The 17,473-nt window shown below is 35.6% G+C and overlaps 1 protein-coding gene across 3 annotated transcripts in view; it reads right to left on the bottom strand.

The window, feature by feature from the left end:
• Positions 1-190: 190 nt before the first annotated feature.
• Positions 191-17,473, bottom strand: part of LOC108021684 (ras-GEF domain-containing family member 1B-B) — a 30,844-nt gene continuing 13,561 nt past the window's right edge. For 2 of the 3 annotated variants that reach the window (XM_065868857.2, XM_017090509.4), the window contains exons 9-13: positions 16,064-16,207; positions 12,610-12,892; positions 11,764-11,983; positions 9,926-10,092; positions 191-504 (exon numbers count right to left, since the gene is read on the bottom strand). In XM_065868857.2, coding sequence (XP_065724929.2) covers positions 434-504; positions 9,926-10,092; positions 11,764-11,983; positions 12,610-12,892; positions 16,064-16,207 — 885 coding nt within the window. In that variant the 3' untranslated portion in view covers positions 191-433. Of the gene's footprint in view, positions 505-9,925; positions 10,093-11,763; positions 11,984-12,609; positions 12,893-15,211; positions 15,520-16,063; positions 16,208-17,473 lie in introns of those variants that run through there. The other variant, XM_065868858.2, reaches the window with a different exon arrangement.

Genomic DNA, 17,473 nt, shown 5'->3' with positions numbered 1-17,473 from the left:
AAATTGTTTAACTGTTGGTGAACCTTCAAAACTGTGTTGTACTTTAACCAGTTGCTTATAATTTTATCGATTTATTATAAAAATAAATTAAATTCTTATCAAGTTCAGTAAAAATAACCATAAAGGTAAATGAATAGTACTTTTTAATATTATAAAAGTGCATATAAATAAAGGAAAAATCAACCCAGGCTTGTATGCCAAATAGTATAATATTTATTCAATTACTTTACACATATTCCATGTACACACGAATTATTTATATTAAATAGTTTTTACAGCTAATTTGTTTATTGTTAGCTACTTATCTTTAAAAATCTTAAATCTCTAAGTGTTTTTCCTAACATGTATTTACAGTTTCTGTTTTGAGTTAACATTTAATGCATTCTTAGTCGTTATTATTTAGTTTAACCTACAAGTATCCTATATTACACGACTAGTTTAAATCGTACATTAGCTTCTCAGCATTATTAGGTTCCTCGCAGTCGAATGAAGCCATCATAAGTTCTGCAAAAAAAAGAAAACAAACAACTCGGGTTAGTTATCAAAATATTCGGTGAAAGTAGGAAAAGCAATTGCTGTTTGTCCACAGAAAGGGGCCGACTAAAAATCAGGAAAATAACAAAGCAGTTATTTAAGTAGTTCTGTCCACTTGATTGAAAACGACACTCAAGCGTAGACGGGTCTCAAGGACAAACCCCAAACATTCAGACAAACACAATCCAAATTGTCCGAAAAAATCCCAGTGATGCGTGCAAAAATGTTTGATTGTGCTCTTTCCAAGGATAATATGTTGAAAATGTTATTGGATTCGTAGCACTAAGTAATCATATTTTAAAAAAATATTTTTATTACCAAATACTTATTTTAAGTACTTAAGTTTTTATTGACTTTATGTACCATCTTTAGAAAATTAAAGGCAATAGAACCCTTTGATAATGTTGACTTGCAGGGCATTTCAATTCCGACTATAAGGTATCTCAACTCTTATTTTTAGTTGACCAGGGATTTCATCTGGCACGTGTTCTATGTAAGGCCTTGAGGGCTCCTCGTTTCTTTATTCGTTTAATTATTTTTAGCAGGGACACGAAGTGGCGAACCAAACATTCAGCATTCAGTTAAAATTTATGAAGCCAGAAAGAAGGAATATTTTAAAATGATGTTCAATTATTACTTTAATTTATGCTAGTTGGCTAATTTAATTTGCATATTTAGTTTTCACTAATAAAGTCGTATTACAATTCTTAAGTGGTTAATAAAAGAAATATATTTCTTTTATTAATAAGTTAGTTTCATAGATTTAAGATTGAATTTGATAAAAAGTTTATTTTTAAGTGGTTAATAAAACAAATATATTTATTTTATTAATATGTTAGTTTCATAGATTTAAGATTGAATTTGATAAAAAGTTTATTTGGAACTTAAAAAAAAACATCCTTTGCTTTAATATGCCATTCTTCTTAAAAATTTCATATGAATTTTAAGGACTAGTTTTTCTTTATGTATTCATTATACATTTTTAATAAAATCCTATGCCTCGAATTCGTAATCGTTTTTTGTAAGTTATTTGGACTAACACAAGAGGTCTGGGTCTAAAAGAGTTTAACTAGAACAGCTTGAACCGGAACGCATTTCGGGATGGGTTAACTTCTGGTCAAGTACTGACAAGTGTGGAATCTCTTTTTTTGGGTCGGTCCACTTGCATTTTAATGGAAGGAAATTTAATATAGTTGTAAGAAAAAAGGGCGAATACTTCTAAAGTGGAGTGGAGCAAACAGTAGGCGAACGTAGTCGTGGTGGTGTCCAATTCACACCACGAGCCCCATTAAAATTTTACAATGTTTGGTAGCAGCCTCGTTTGGTCAGCGCTTTCGGCCAACAGATGTGCGCTTGACTTGCCGCAAAATGTGGCATGATGCCCTGTCCTCTAGCCTCTAACCTCTATCCTCTGTCTTGGTCCTACGAAAATCCAAATTCCCACTGCCTCAGCTTGTGTGTTTATCGGATTTGTGTTCACATACTCCGTATGCTTAAGCACAAAAAAATACAAAACATCCGCACCGAAAGGAGAATGGGAATTTCCAAAGTTGAGCCAACATCATGAAGAAATGTTGCCGTTGGTTATGGAACATGGCGAAAACCAGGGACCCTCTTTTCCCCATTTTTTTCTTCTTTTTTTTGCCAGGACGTAGGACCCAGGACCGAGTCCTTTCTTTCCACGCTCTTGTTTAGTTTTAATGGAGTCGTGTGTGGCGTGTAAATATTTCCCCTTTTTCTAGACCAACTGAAGATTTGTGAGGCGGCTCGGCTCGGTTTGGTTGAGTTCCGGTTGGGTGGGGAGCTGGTCACTTTATAGGGCGTGAACATGGTGTATCCTTACCACCCACACAATGCCTAACGAGCGGTTGGCAGGCACAAGGCATTGGGAAATTCTAAAAAATATGGATGAGCAGCTTAGCTTGGAGTGCAACCTCAAGCTGATTGCAATAGTTTATTCGGATTCAAAATTCACTTTCAACACAAAAAGTTACCACTTTTTTCATGTTAGCTATAGGTAAATGAAAAGTGTAAGGTACTCGGGCTAAGCTGAATTCCATTAAAAGCTAAAACACTAACAGAACTTCAAGAGATTATGTTTTAAAAAGAAAAAAACAAAGGATTCCAAATAAAAGTTTTGGGTTAATTTCCGATGTAATAATACAAGACATACATAGAACATTTATTCTAAAGATACAAAAAAATAAAATTCAAAGTATGATAAATATTAAAAAATTAAAAAATTAGTAGAATACATTCGGTTTTATATCTAAAATAATTCAATACAAAATCATAGACAATAAATCACAAGCATTAATATTTTTATTTTTATTTTAACGTAAAAGTAATATAAAAAGAAAACAATAGAAGGTATAAAAAATAATAATAGCTGTAATCAAAATAATGGCATCGTTGGAAATTATTATCAAAAATATAAGAAATAAATGAAGCTTCTTTAAAAATTGTGTTAGCCTTTTTGTGTCACCCAAAGAAAAGAATACGAGGATTGCATTCCGTCACGCATCTGACCAAAAATAATACATTCTCCTTGAAGACAATAAAAAATGGGCATCTCGTCGTTTCCGGTGAAATATTTTCAGACTCAGTGAGGCATCAATTACTTTCCCCCGGCTCGGAGACCAAACAATAGCAATGGAAAGCCTCAACTACTGTAAAATTGTTTTGACTCCGGTCGAGATGGGGGTCTCAAGAATGACAGACCGGACAGGTGATAGATAACGAGGACAGTCTACGGTCATTTTTCCACACCCAAACTGGATGGAACCTGGGGGTCCTGGTTGTCCTGGGTGTCCTGAAAGTCCTGGAAAATTCTGCCATTCGAGTGATGCAAGAAAGTAAATGAAATCTGCCCACAACTGAATGCCAATAACGTGCTGCTGTCAGTGGGCTTAGGATCCCATGGGATGTGACTTTCCTTTCCTTTCCGGTGGACCAAAGGGGGAGACCATTACTAACTGCATTTCGCCTTATCTGTATGTATTTATCCGGAATGTCTGAGCTGTCGGCCGACCTGTCAAGTTCCTGCTGACGTTGACTAAAACAATATAAATCTGCGCATTTTTCACTGCTCAATGGGAAACAAACAGAAGGTTTTATTTTATTTATGCTATAAATGGAATAGTGGTTTATGAAAAGAAAAATCCTTTTACAATAGATTTTTATTCATTTTTAAATGTCTGAATTGTATTTATTTTTATGAAAAAAGTTTTCAAAATGTTAACATTTTAGACTTTTTTTCAGCTGGAATAGTAGCTTAGGAAATGGAAAGCACTAACACAAAAATATTTATGTATTTAAAAAAATAGAGACTAAAATGTATTCTAATAAATAATATTTATATAAAGCAATTAAACCATTTAAATTCATTGTATACTTTTAACAGGTATACCTGCTTTAGCTTTAAAAATAATACATTCGTATTTCAGAAATTTAACAACATATACATAAAAGCAAACAATTTATTAAAAATAAGATGAGTTGAATCTGAGATCCTTAGTATAATAACCAAAAGTTAACTCTTATTGAGCTGGTAAATTAATGCCTTAGCAGGATTATGGAGTTTAATTCCCACCTCGCACTACTTGAAAATCCCATTTGGCCTAAGTACAAGTTAGAGCAATTTGTACCGGGCATACAATTTATAATGCAATTCATAGTTTAATTCCAAGCCGAACAATGTACAGAATGGAACCAACAATGACGATGATGAGAATTAGTGAACGACTTTGCCATTGAGCAGGGATAATTTGGCCAGCGATTCAGCTTAATGAATAGTCCAGGCCTTTGGCTTGGACCCCAATCATTGGCTCGGCCCTAATTACCATATCCAGAGCCTAATGAGCACAATTGAAATAACACATGGCCGAGAAACACCCCGACAAATAGCAATATATTATAGAAATTTAAATTCGGTAGTGTTTGCCCAGTATTTGGGAATGCTTGTGGGAAATTCCTTGGACTTGTTGGCCTGATTATGCGGTATTTGGTCAACTTTCGAATGAAGTTGGCCTTGTTGATGGCAATTAACAATTAATTTGGCACGAATGGAAATTCTGGGGTCTTGGCTTTTGACACATATGTGTGGGATTATTATTTTGGCAAAAGGAAATGGTATTCCTAGCCATTTTCTTAGCACATCTAAATGCAATTTCTGTACATTGTGAGATTTGGCATTTGTGAGATACTTTCATTTTTCCATTTTCTTTTGCAGACGTGCTGCTTCAAATAGGCATATCTGGCATCACATTTTGCTCTGCAGGATCTGGATAAATGGGAGGAGGACACTCAAAGGACCTGCCAGACATTCAAGCAACTGACGTCTTTTTTTTCGGTGCAACGTTTGTCCTTTTGACTCCTTCCTCCTTTTACCAGTCATATCACATATACTGGAGTGCCTGCCTGACATAACAACGCTCGTGTCTTCAAAAACCCGGAGTGAGTGTGTGCAGCTAGATTTGCAAAGCAAAATAAATAAAATAAAATATAATAGAAATAAGGCCAGAGAAATGCCAAACGAATGGGGAAAAACAATTAAATGCTTTTGTGATGCTTTGATACGATTTAAAAAAGCATTCCTTTTCACATTTATGCTTAGTTGTTTGCTTTAGGGTTTTCCATGAAAATGCAATCTAGTTTTATTTAAATAGAAATTATGGAAAAAATATATTACATTTGTGTGCTATATTTTTTTGATGCCATATGTATGCTGTAAATATTTTTACTAGCTGTTAATACCAGCCACAAATATTTGGTTAGCCATATACTCATAAATCCGCGTTGTTCCTGCTGAAATTTCGCCGATTGCATTTTCCCGGCCCAACCAAACGATGCATTCCACCAACTTTTCAGTCGACTTAAACCCCACATACTTTTCCCCCGAGGTCTTAACAGAGTAAACCAGCCAACAGACAATTACCTCCACATTAAGGGGTTGTTATTAAAAAATTCCTGGCGTGGCCAACATATTTCCCAGTCCCCGAGTAAAGTGAGTGGATAACCCGAAAGGAAGAGCAAAGTGTATTTAATTCGCTGGGCTGCACTTCTGATGTTTTTACTTTTTCATTTTCGTTTTAATGTCAGGTAAAAACTTTCAAGAATGCACCTCTAAAGATTAAGGGCATAAAAACCGAGAATAAGCACTTGTTTAGTCGCAGGGAGGAAATGAAAACACGAATGGCTTAAATCAACTCAAAATGCTATACAAGTGGGCCAACGGGGCCAAAGGATAATAAAAAGGAAAGGATGTAAAGGGGGCAAACAAGGAGCGATTATAAAGATGGAGATGGGATGAGAGTTGATTAAAGTCATGTAATTTGGCAGACAGTTTATTAAAGTTCTTTTCCCCCGCTGCTGCTGCTGCGGTTGGACATCGAAAGAGGGATTCCTGAATGGTATATAGTATCTTCTTTATTTTCCAAGGGTCCTTGACAACCGGGCAGCCAGCAGGTGGCGCTTTGCTGGCTACACTTCCGCTCCTTTCCGTTTCCGTTTCCGCTGGTTGCTGGCTGCTGCCTGCTTATAAACACGATTATGTCACTCTAAGGATCTCTGTGTGTGAGGACCTGATAAATAACTCTGCTGGGGGCCATCCTCCATTTCATTAACAGAAACTTTAAAACAGCACAGAGAAACCATCTTATTTCGGTCAGTGGAAATGCCTTCAGCTTGTCGCCAAGTGATATAAAGAAGACCCAACAGTTATTTATGCAGTTTTCGAAAGTGCATCAAACTTGGAAATAACTTTTCGACTCTCGTACTTTTTTTCCCTCATGGGACTTGGTTTGCATTTACGTTGCTGACGTCGGCTTAAAGTTTAGCCAAACTTTTCGACTTGGTGGACAGTTTTTTTCTCCGTTTGAGTTCTTAGAAAGGAAACTGATTTAGAAGATGTTCGCTTGACTTGGCTAAACAAGCAACTGCAAAAGAATGGCACCCAGCTGAGCAAAAAAGAGGTGAAAAGCCATTTGGACAGCCTGGAAAACAAGTCTGACATCGATGCAGCCTCGAAAACAAATGTAACCACAATAACAAGTCCAACTTTCAGCCGCAACTTGGCTAAGTCCTAGGGCCGTAACAAAATAAAGGCAAATGGATTCTAATCCTTTTTAAGAAAATCTAAAAGCAAGACAAACTATGAAGAAAAAGGATTGGAATTCAAAAAAAATACTAATTCTACCATGTTTTTTTTTTGGTATTTTTGGGTCGATTTCTCAATGTCTTGTTAACTTTTATCCATTAAGTTAAAATGCTATTTCGAAAAAATTCAGTTTCTCAATTTTTAAGTACCTTTAATTTGTCTAAAAACTAATAAATAGAGGAAAAGTTAATGTTAAAATTTTTTGTTCGATAAATTCATATTTTTAGACCAAAATGTAAACCTGATACTAGACCTATCGTTAAATTTATAGGCCAAATCCTTTTAAATTAGTTTATTACTTTGTCATGAGTTCACAAAAAATACCACGTGCTTAATTAGGAATAATGCAAAAAAATAAACATTTTTAGCTACCTTATAATACACAAAGAAAATTCCACCGCCCTGAACATTTTCCACCTCAAAAAGTTTACTGCATACGTGTAAATAGAGTTTTCTTGGTTAGCTGAGCCTTCGCTTTGTGTTTTCCCAGCAAATCTCATTTACCTCCCCGTTATGCATGACATGAAGCGTTCTCCGATAAAGTTTTCCAGCTCGAGGCTCAGGCTGTTGATTTTCCACAAACACACAAAAAATGCTCTCCACCATAAGTTTTCATTCTCCGGCATTACTTTTTTTTTTTTTTTGCCTTTAACTTCCGCTTCTGTCAAGATGCGTTTTGCCGCAACACCCAAAGACAACTTCTTTCTACGCTTTTGTTGGTATTTGTGCTGTTTTCGCCAGTGGCAAAAGCCTTCAAAAGTTGCCTTCCTCTGCCTTGGTTTATAATGAGTTCGTGGATCCTATATGTGAGCTCAGAGTTTGCGTTAGCGGCTGAGATGGCTGTAAGTTTTAAAATATAGCTGTGTATCTAACAGATTTTGGCAAAGAAAAATTGTAAAAGGAAAACCCTTTAATGATGGGCAAATTTAACTAACAGCTTCTGTGTTACTCCTTATATCTGTACCACATGGTTTTACATTTTTCAAATTTAAAAAATATTTTTTTTTACCTTAGGATCTTTAAATATGTACTTATTATTGTTTAAAAATACGAATTTGTGATATCAGTTCTGTTTGAAATAAGAGTATTCCACTGAATCTTTAAATTCTCTCATAGTACATTAAAATTTTAAATTTATTTTGAATCTCTTTAATTTTATAAACTTAATATGATTTCCATAAAGAATAGCCTTGTATTAAAAAGTATTTAAAGTGTAAAAAATATCCTCATATTTTGGACAGACTATCAATATTTTAATTTTTAAAAATTATATTTAAGTTTTCCCCTTTAAATATATTTTCAAATCCCTTGGATTAAGTTTACAAAAAAAGCCGATCTGTCATCTCTGTTGTCGCTTTTCATTTCTGCACTTTCTTGCTGCTGTTTGATGTCTTTGCCCGCTTTCATGCAACATGCCCCATCCCACCAACCCGTATAGTTTTTCAGGTTTTTTGTCATGTGCACATTCCGTGAAAAATATATCAACTTGCCGGGCATTGCTGACAGCTCCAAGAAGGATTTACACAAAAATGAAAAAAAAAGGAGAACGCTAGGGAAAAACTTTTCACGCTCTGCGAAAACACGTGGTGCACCTTGTTGCAAGGTTGTTTTGTTGCCTCTTGGTGCGAGCTGTTTTATATCTTTGTTGTGCCGTCTGGGGCTTGAGGATATGGCAAGTTTCCCAGTTTATATTTACTGAGCTGGCAAAGAGTCTACTATCTCGAAGGTTCAGGACGTGTGGATTAATTGAAGTTTTTATTAGGGATTTTCCAGGTGTTTTTCTTAGGAAAGTTGATTAAAAACTAATAGAATCAGTGATTACTTAAAGAATATAGTAAATAATGTAGACAGGATTTATTTTTTTTATATATATTAATCTCAACAGGTTTTACTAATTTCCAGTAGCCTTTTCACATTTTTAAAGCTTCCAATCAAATATGCAAATTTTGGCCAATACTAAAAGTTCAAAAAGTTGCCGGTCATACAAAAACGCATATTGTTATCCCAGGTTATTTAATTCCAACTGTTTGTAAGAGGAAAACGCCATTTAATTTAGCATAAATAACGAACAAAATTTTCCACTAAATTCCGCTCTTTGGCGGCCCTCCTAGTTTGTCATCATCAGTAATAAAAACAAAGGCTAAGAGGCAACAGACCGGAAATGAATTGTTATTAAAACAAGGGTTCGCTGGGTTACTATAGAATCTGCCCAAAGAGTGGGGCTGGAGAAAGTGGGGATAGAATTAGTTCTCCGCCAAGTTTTATCCAAGTTCATGAACATTTTGTGGTCGTAAAGTGTCTGTCTGTGGTTTTATTGTGGTTATTAATTTGAATTAATTAGCGGCAAATCTGCTAAACCACGGGGTTGAAGTAAAAGGAAAGTAGATAATTATGGAGTGCGATAAACGCCAAGGGACGATAATCCAATGTTGTATTAACTTTAGAGCAATTTTGAGCATGCGGTATAACCAAATATGGTTTACCACAAAAATTGCCTTTCCAGTTTTACACGAATGTTATGTGTTCATAATCTAGTTTCCATATTTTCCTTGTTTGCGTTTTAATTATCGTTCAGCGAAATGACTCTCAAATTGTCCTGTGCCAGCAGCCGCGACTGCATTTAATTTTTCCCACAGGCTTTTCAAACAATTTAACTAGCTTGTTTGCGAATATGCATATATATATATAGTTCAGGGGAAGTCCCTTTTCTGGCCCACTTTAAGTCTCAGTTTGTTGGCCACGCTGATGTTAAAGTTTACACAAAGTGAAGAAAAACAAAAAAGAGAAAGACGAAGAAAGGTAGACCTCAGAAAGTCGAACATTTGAATACTCTCTTACAAACAAAGGGTTAAAATAATACCTTATTCCTTATGATTTGAAACATTGAAAATAGATTTTAGAACTACCTATAGATGGTAGAACTGTTCCTAAATAGACGATTATTTTAAATTTAAGTATTTAAAATCCATTTAAAATTCTAAATATTATTTTTCCTATCATTGCTTAGTAAGAAACTAAACCATTTTTAAAGAACCTTCTTCCTTAAAATATTTCTATGTAGATCCCAAAAGGTACCTTAAAGGGTATGAAAAACAATGTTACTCTGCGATTGCGAGTGAAAAATGTGCTAAAATGCGATAAAATACGTGGAGAACTCTCCGGCGAAAAAATAGAAAGTACTCGTCGAGGGGATGGAGGAAAGTTTTGGACCCCGGTGAATGCAGTATTACTTACCCGCCTCGCCAAGTTTCGTTGTTTGCTGCATGTGCCGGCAGAAGTGCTCGTACTCCCCGCTAGATGGCGCCGGTGCCGCCTTCATCGCCTGCATGTGTTTGGTGAATGCCCCAACAATGGCCGCCATTCGATCGAAGGCCGCCATATTGATGTGGCCATTTGCTAAGCTGCAGAAAGGGGAAAAACCAGAGGAAAAGCGGAAAACATAAGTGCGAGTGCTAAAAGTGAGAAAAGTATGTTTTGCTGGCTGATAAAACCCAGAGTTGGTGTTTGCTATGCAAAATGGAAAAGGCAGTGCGAAAAAGCGCAACCGAAGAAGCTCAAAATGGGTGTTTTACACTGAAAAATGTTACTTAAGAGCGTTAAAAATTATTTTTAAAATATTGAGACATCATAAAAAAAACCTATGTTTTTATATTTTTAAATCAGAAAGCCACACTTTCCTAACAACGCCTAATAATCTAATGACTTTTTAATAAAAAGTAAATTGGTAACATTCAGATTTAATGTTTAAAAAGTTTCTAAAATTCAAGCGCCTATATTAGACCTTGCATTTATTTAAACTCAAATTTTTTTTGTATATTCCAGATTTTTTTAAAATTATTTTTAGGTATTTCTGGGATAGGTTAATATTTTAAAATTTTTATTTCATTTTAAAAAAGTTGTTCAAAACTATTGATTTTCTTAGAAATTGTATCAAGAAAGATATCATAAAGATAGCATTAAAACGAAAAATAATAAATTATAAATAAACCCTTTTTAATATCAGTTTTTCAGTGTATTTTTTGCAATTAATGCAGAAACGTTTCGTTTAATTAGCGCATTGAAAAGTCGATTCACGCTTACTCGCTTCATTTGATGGCAAAACTGGATGCGACATTGAAATTCGCTGAATGAACGTGGATTTATTTCGCCTTTTTCTATAGCGACTACTGCGCTCTGATTATATTTCAGAGAATAAATTGCTCCGCCGGCATGGATACGCATTTGCGACTCTAATGAGGTCAATTGTGGCCACCAGTGGTCGGTGGTGCATACTTTATTGTTTGTTTCAGCTCGGTATCGCTTGGCCCAAAGGGAGCAATGCATATGAAGGGGATTAGGGCCAGTGAATGGGGAGATAGGCTTTAGATTTTGACAATACTATATATGGTTTAGGGCTCTAAATGATGCATTAAACGGGAAATTTGTAGCAGCGCGAAATAATCAGATGGAATAAATTAAAGAATGCATTTTGCAAATAAAACATTGTTATGGTCACTACAATAAATTTAATAATGGATTTAACGCATTTGCAGCCCTAGAAGTTTAATTAAATGATGATAACAGCATTTAATTATTTTAGTCGGGCAAATCATTGGAAAAAAGTGTAAAGCTATTTGATATTAAGAAGATTTTTAAATAAAATCTCTTTTAATTATTTTTGTGATTGCTCCCACACTTGTTAAAGTCAATTTAAAAAAAATGCTTTAGAAAAGAAAAAATATATATTCATTTTCCGCAATTTCACTCTTTAATGCTTGCCATAAAATACAAATAAATGCAGGAGAGAAAAAGCTATTAATGTTCTTTTTCATGAATATCCATTAAAATGAATTTTCTCCTTTTCGTTTGGCACATAATCATTTATTTTCCCACTCTGTGGTTAATTAAATTTTAAGCGTAAATAAATATCAATGAGAGTATCGGGCGGTGAGTGAAAGGAAAGTCGAGTGGAAATGCGATTGTCGGCGATTGCGAATGAGTAAAATATTAATCGGTCGACCTCTTGACCAGGCAAATATATATTTAGCCCCGTTTTTGTGCCGCGTCAATCAGTGCGGGCAAATTGAACTTACCGCTGCAAACAGTTCTCACGCTCGCCCAATGCCAGTTTAACAATATCCGCAAACACTGGAATAACAACCCAATCATTTGGCTTGCCCGACGTTGCTAATGGTGTGGTTGTTGCCGCCGATGGGGCCGATGTTGCTGCCGTACATGTTGCACTTGCTGCAGCTGCAGCATCCACATTGCTGCTGCCAGCCACAGGCACCGAAGCCGATTCCATTGTTGCAGCTGGTGAAGCACATAGAGAAAAAGTGTTTAAATTGTATAAAAAAAGTTGTATAAATGTGGGAAGTCCTTATAAAAAGCATGTATTTTATTAAATTAATAAATATATAGAGGGTGCCACAGGAATCAATAGGTTTTTTAAATGACTGTCATTTACCATTTTAGGTGTCTAAAAGTAGGCAGTAAAAAAAGTTCATTGTACTTCTACCTTTAAAATATTCTGTTGCATACTTTTAGACACTTAAAATGAAAGTGATTGCAAAAACTCCAGTGATTTTTGTGGAAGCCCCAATAAGTTTGAAAAACTCTTTCAAAAAAATGTATATTTTAAATCATTAAATATATAAATAAATATATATTGTTCAACTCTGGTATATGAAAATATTAAGTATAGAATACCAGTTAATATTGGTATAAGTAATAGATAAATTTGTATTATTTTAATAAAAAACCAACTAATTAAAGAAAACAAGATTGAAAGAAATGAATAAAATCTCTATGGTCTTGAAAACACCTATAAAGATGCCTAAAAGTATGCATTACAGACTTAAAATATAATGTTGCATACTTTTCGGCATCTTCCTAAGTGATTTCCAAACCCTTTTTCCTGTGTAGAATACCACTCGTACCGGAAGTGCCTGTTATGCCAACCACTCGACTGCTTGTCGATGGCTTCTCATCCAAGTCGGCGATTGGGATGGCAATGGCCATTGATGGCGTGGCAGTTCCGGCTCCTTGGCCCGCTCCAGGACCTCCGCCCGGCTCCCTGGGCTCCTTCGGCTGCCTATCAGTCTTGAGACCCTCCTGCTGCTCATTTAGGACGATGGCCTGCTTCTGCCATAAATGTCCATGGCCCTCGGCATGGCGCTGCATGCAGTCCAATTGTTGACACGTCACTTGCAATTTACTCCACTGTAATCAAATCGAAATCCATAAATGAGCATCATTTGTAGTGCCAATCTTGATAAGATTCCCCATTTCCAGTTCCCCCATGTCAACTTGGATTTCAGCTTTCGATTTTTTGTTTCGCTGTTCTTTTTTTGGGCTGTAAAAGTTTATGGTTTTGTTTGTTCTGTCGGTCTGTGTGAGAGTTTTATGCTTGTAATTTGCCCCGCAAAGCTTTAGATCGAATTTTATGGGCGACATTTGGCCTTCGCCTGATAACATATTAATTAGGATTTCCAGCAGCATTTGGGGGATTTTAGAGGCATTAAACTGAAAAAGGGACACCATCTTGAGCGGAATCTTGGCAATTTATTTGGGTTTACATTGAAAAACATTGGCTTTTCATGTTATAGGGAGGTCAAAAGTTGGTGGCTCGTTAGTAAAGCCATTTATAATAACATTTTTTAACACCCTCCTGTTGGTGGATAATTTAAAGTTTGGAGTTTTTTGTGAATGCACTCGGCCACATTTATTGCCATCATCCAATGCGAACTCATAAACATTTCAGCAGCAGCTATAGAAATGTATTTGTATACATATATCTCTCGAAAATACAATGCACGCGACACGCCCACTTTTTTGCGCCCGAATTTTGCATAGTTCTGCAAATTTATGCAATTCCCTTTCATTTTTTATTTGGCAAGAGGATTTCTATTTTTTCATTTCTCGCTGCATACTTTTCAGCGCCCATTGTGTGCAAAATTTATAGAGGAAAAAGTGGAGGAGCACTATGAATTAAAACATCGCACAGAAAAGGTGGACAAAATGTTTAAGGTATATGTTAATTTATTCTTCCCTACCAATAGCTTAACATTTTTATAAAATGCTTCAATGAACACAAAGTGTAGTTACAATTACCATGCTTAGCTTGCCAACTAAAATCTCTGAGAATAAAAAATACATTTTCCTAAAAGTGTTATGGGGAAGGGGTAAATAAAGTGTAAGCCAAAGGCATTTAAAGCCCAAAAAAGTAACATTAGGTAACTTTTAACTTGATTTTTTCATTATGAGTGGGCAAAAAGAAAAGCGAACCTAGTGTTAAAATGCGGCAAATACAAAAGGGGAAGGGACTGAAATGCGGAATCCATTAACTAATTAAAAAGTTTTTTAATGAAAACTAGCTTCATTTGCTGCTGAATGCACGGCAACACGCTGCGGTCCATTGAAGGAGTGGGTCGAAGAACTCGGGACTCAGGACGAAGGACGAAGGACGAAGGTGCGGGCGATGTGCCAAATAAGTGAGTAAATATATATAAACTTGATGAAATTGGGCCAACTGCAGCGAAAATGTGGTTGCTTGGGCGTGGTCATCTCTTTTTCACTGCTTCCCCATAAATTCAATTTTTTTGGCAGCCAGAGGAAAACCTTTTTGTCGGTGGTGAAAACTTTTGTTGTTATGACAACGTGCCACCAAAATATTATTATTTAACATTTTCCTTTCATTAAATATGATGTAAAAAAAGTTCGATAACCAAGTTGCATGCAGTCACAAATTTGTTTTTATTAAATATTTGATTGAAAATATTTTAAAATGCAAATCCTTTAATTTACAGGCTGAGCAAATACCATTGGCCAGGGCCTCTCCATTACTTATTTCAATATTTAACTCTAATTCAACGGACCAAACTTGAACATGGCTCTAAATCTTTTAAGCTCCTTTTCGCCAAAATGCATTAGGCTGCATAAATATCTGCTGACACGAACAAATATCCTTGGACCAGCCTCGAGGCGAAAGGATTTTCTTCGAGTTCACACACACAAAGTGCAGGGCAAAAAGGATATAAGGGAATATAGTCATAGTTTCTTCAAGCAAAAAGCTCCTTTGGGGTCTTTTTAGTGTCCTTTTGGAGGGTACATTAACTATTATGTCAGGATATTAGTTTACATTAAAATAAATGATATTCTATGAATTTTTATTGACTGAGATATTGAAAACTCTCTCTTAAAAACACACTATTAAATATTTTTTCTGCTCCTTTTAGCTTGTTTTCCTGCTAACTAGTTCAATGAAAATGTTTTAAATAATTTTATTTAATAGAATTTTTAAGCAACAGCTTGTAAAATTGTTTTCACCATTGTTCCATTTTTCTATTGATAAAAAAGTGTATTTTTTCTTTCACCCAAAACATTTTTCGCCTTTCCTCTCGATCCATGAATGAAAATGGCCCCAAGGCGCTGCCTTCTAACTTTTAACAGCATGCAATTACATTGCACATATATGGTAACCATTCAGTCGCATATGAATACATGGCAAAAGGAACAATTTTATTATCCTTGCTCGTAACCCTGTGTTCTTTAAGCAAATGATTATACTACTGCTACGATAACTTTGGCCTGTCTTAAGTTTCGGATCTCCAAGTTTATGGAAATATCCCGGCCTTGTGGAAATGTTTGCCATACGGGGCATGTGGAAATGTCATGGAATTGATGTCTGGGGCCAAATGATATTCCATTTGGTTTACTGACTCTGCCACGCATTATATTATGCAAAGACCGCCGTTGTGTTGTTCGAGTCCAATTAAAGTTTCACTGCGCAATTTGCCGGGGGAATTATGAACCAGAAACCCATTTCGCTGCCTTGCCACGTAATTTGCCTATAAAATGGTTGTCTATTTAATTTCAGGCATTCATTTCTCAAATTTATGGAGGGGCACGTTCCTGTGTTTTAAGTTGGAACTGAGGAAAATTAAGTTCTGCTTTCTATTCCAGGAAGTTGGGAAAAGGCCGTTTAATAGTTTGACTAAGGTAGTTTTGGTAGAGATTTAAATGCATTTACAAAATTGTATCCGCTTTTCAGGAAATTGCATAATTAAATTGTTTCAATTGATGGTTACATATTAAATTTCTTTATTAAATATATCAATTCAATCACAATTAGTTTCAATCTAAATGCATCAATTCTTTTTAGATATTTACCCCAGCGGCTAGTTAATTACAAACAACAAATTATATCCCGCAGTAATAAATTCTTCATTAAATTAGTTTTTGTTTGCGATAAATAAAACCAATATAAATTAGATTTTTTGTGTGTGATACATGAGCATATATCAACCGTGTTTTTTTGTTGCTCATCATTAATTACAGCTTTGCACACATTAAATCGAAATTATTCGGCATAGTTTTTGATAGTTGACTCACCGTAATTTTAAGCCTCGCTATGGCCGGGGATTCCAGGGACTCCAAAATGGCCGTGGCACTATTGTAATTGCCCACAAGGAGGCAATACTGGGCCACTCCACTCCAGAGTTCCACGGTTCGGCTGCGGCCCTCGATTCCAACGCTCTGAAATGCGGAGAAAACAATGATGTTACTGCGGTGCGGGTATGGGTATGGGTATGGGGAAAATGAAAGATTTATTTGATTACGGAAGTTAGTTAGACGACGAAGGGAAGTAGGGTCGGTAGGGGGAAGGGCAGGGGCAATGGACATGCCTGGACCCACGTGACTTGGGCAAAGTTTTAACGAGTCGCTTACACGGCCAACTGGCAAACTGTCAATGAGACAGTTACGAACAGCATAAATTATAAGCCATCTTACCAGCCAGCCTGCCTGCAAGTACCCCTCATACAGCACAGGGCGCAATGTTAGTAATTATTATAACATTTTTTTGAATTACCTAAATCTGTATGTAGTATGTATAAGAAAGTAAAGCAAAAACAGAATCATTAAACAAAGGTATGATGATATATTTGAACAATCTAGATCTGATCTGAAGAAAGTATGGGCCGTACCAGAGGGCAAGTGGTAAATATTTAAACGTTATAATTTTAAAAGTTTTTACATTTCTTAAAAACAGTTATTTAGGAGCGTATAAGTATGCAAACAAATTTTTGAATCAGGAGTTCCAAGTTAAATTTTGTACAGCATACTTTTTGACACCCTTAAAAGTGATTTCAAAACCCTACTCAAGAAATAGATATGTAATGAGAATTTAGATTAAACTGTAGTACACAGAGAGAATTATTCAAGTTCATTGTTCTTGAATTGCGAACATTCGTTCTGTCAATGTTCTCAATATTAGAGCTAAATGGAGAGAAGAGAAAAGTTAAATTTAGTTAATTTAACAGTAATAGTTTATTTGTTGAGATATACAATGTAAATACCTCCAATTCAATTTGATTCGAGCAAAATAAAAATATTTTAAACTTCAAAAATGTTGATCTATTTTTAAGAACATTTTAAACTCAGATGAGAACGTCAGAATTTTTTCTTGGATTAAATTGCGAATCATAGTAAGATAAATAACATAATTTTCTAATTTTTCTTCACATTAAATCAAAAACAACCGTATAAGGTTTCTGTGGCATTTCCCAATACAAAAATGGAAGTGCCTTAAATTTCTATTTTTTCGACCTGGGCTGTAGGGTGCAGGACTTGGCTGGACGTGCTCTCCCTGCATATTCAACATGCATGGGAATTTTAATTCAATCCACAGGGTCTAAGGACTCATGCGCTACGTTTAACTTCAGTGCGAGTTCGGTTGGCAGCGGAGTGAAGCGGAGAATTCGCAGTATGCTGACCCCCAAATGGTTATGAGCTCGTCCACTC

Source organism: Drosophila suzukii, chromosome 2L, assembly GCF_043229965.1.
Source record: "Drosophila suzukii chromosome 2L, CBGP_Dsuzu_IsoJpt1.0, whole genome shotgun sequence".
NCBI lineage: Eukaryota > Metazoa > Arthropoda > Insecta > Diptera > Drosophilidae > Drosophila > Drosophila suzukii.
Note: the sequence above shows the minus strand (reverse complement) of the source record. Positions and strands in the feature narration are given on the sequence as shown.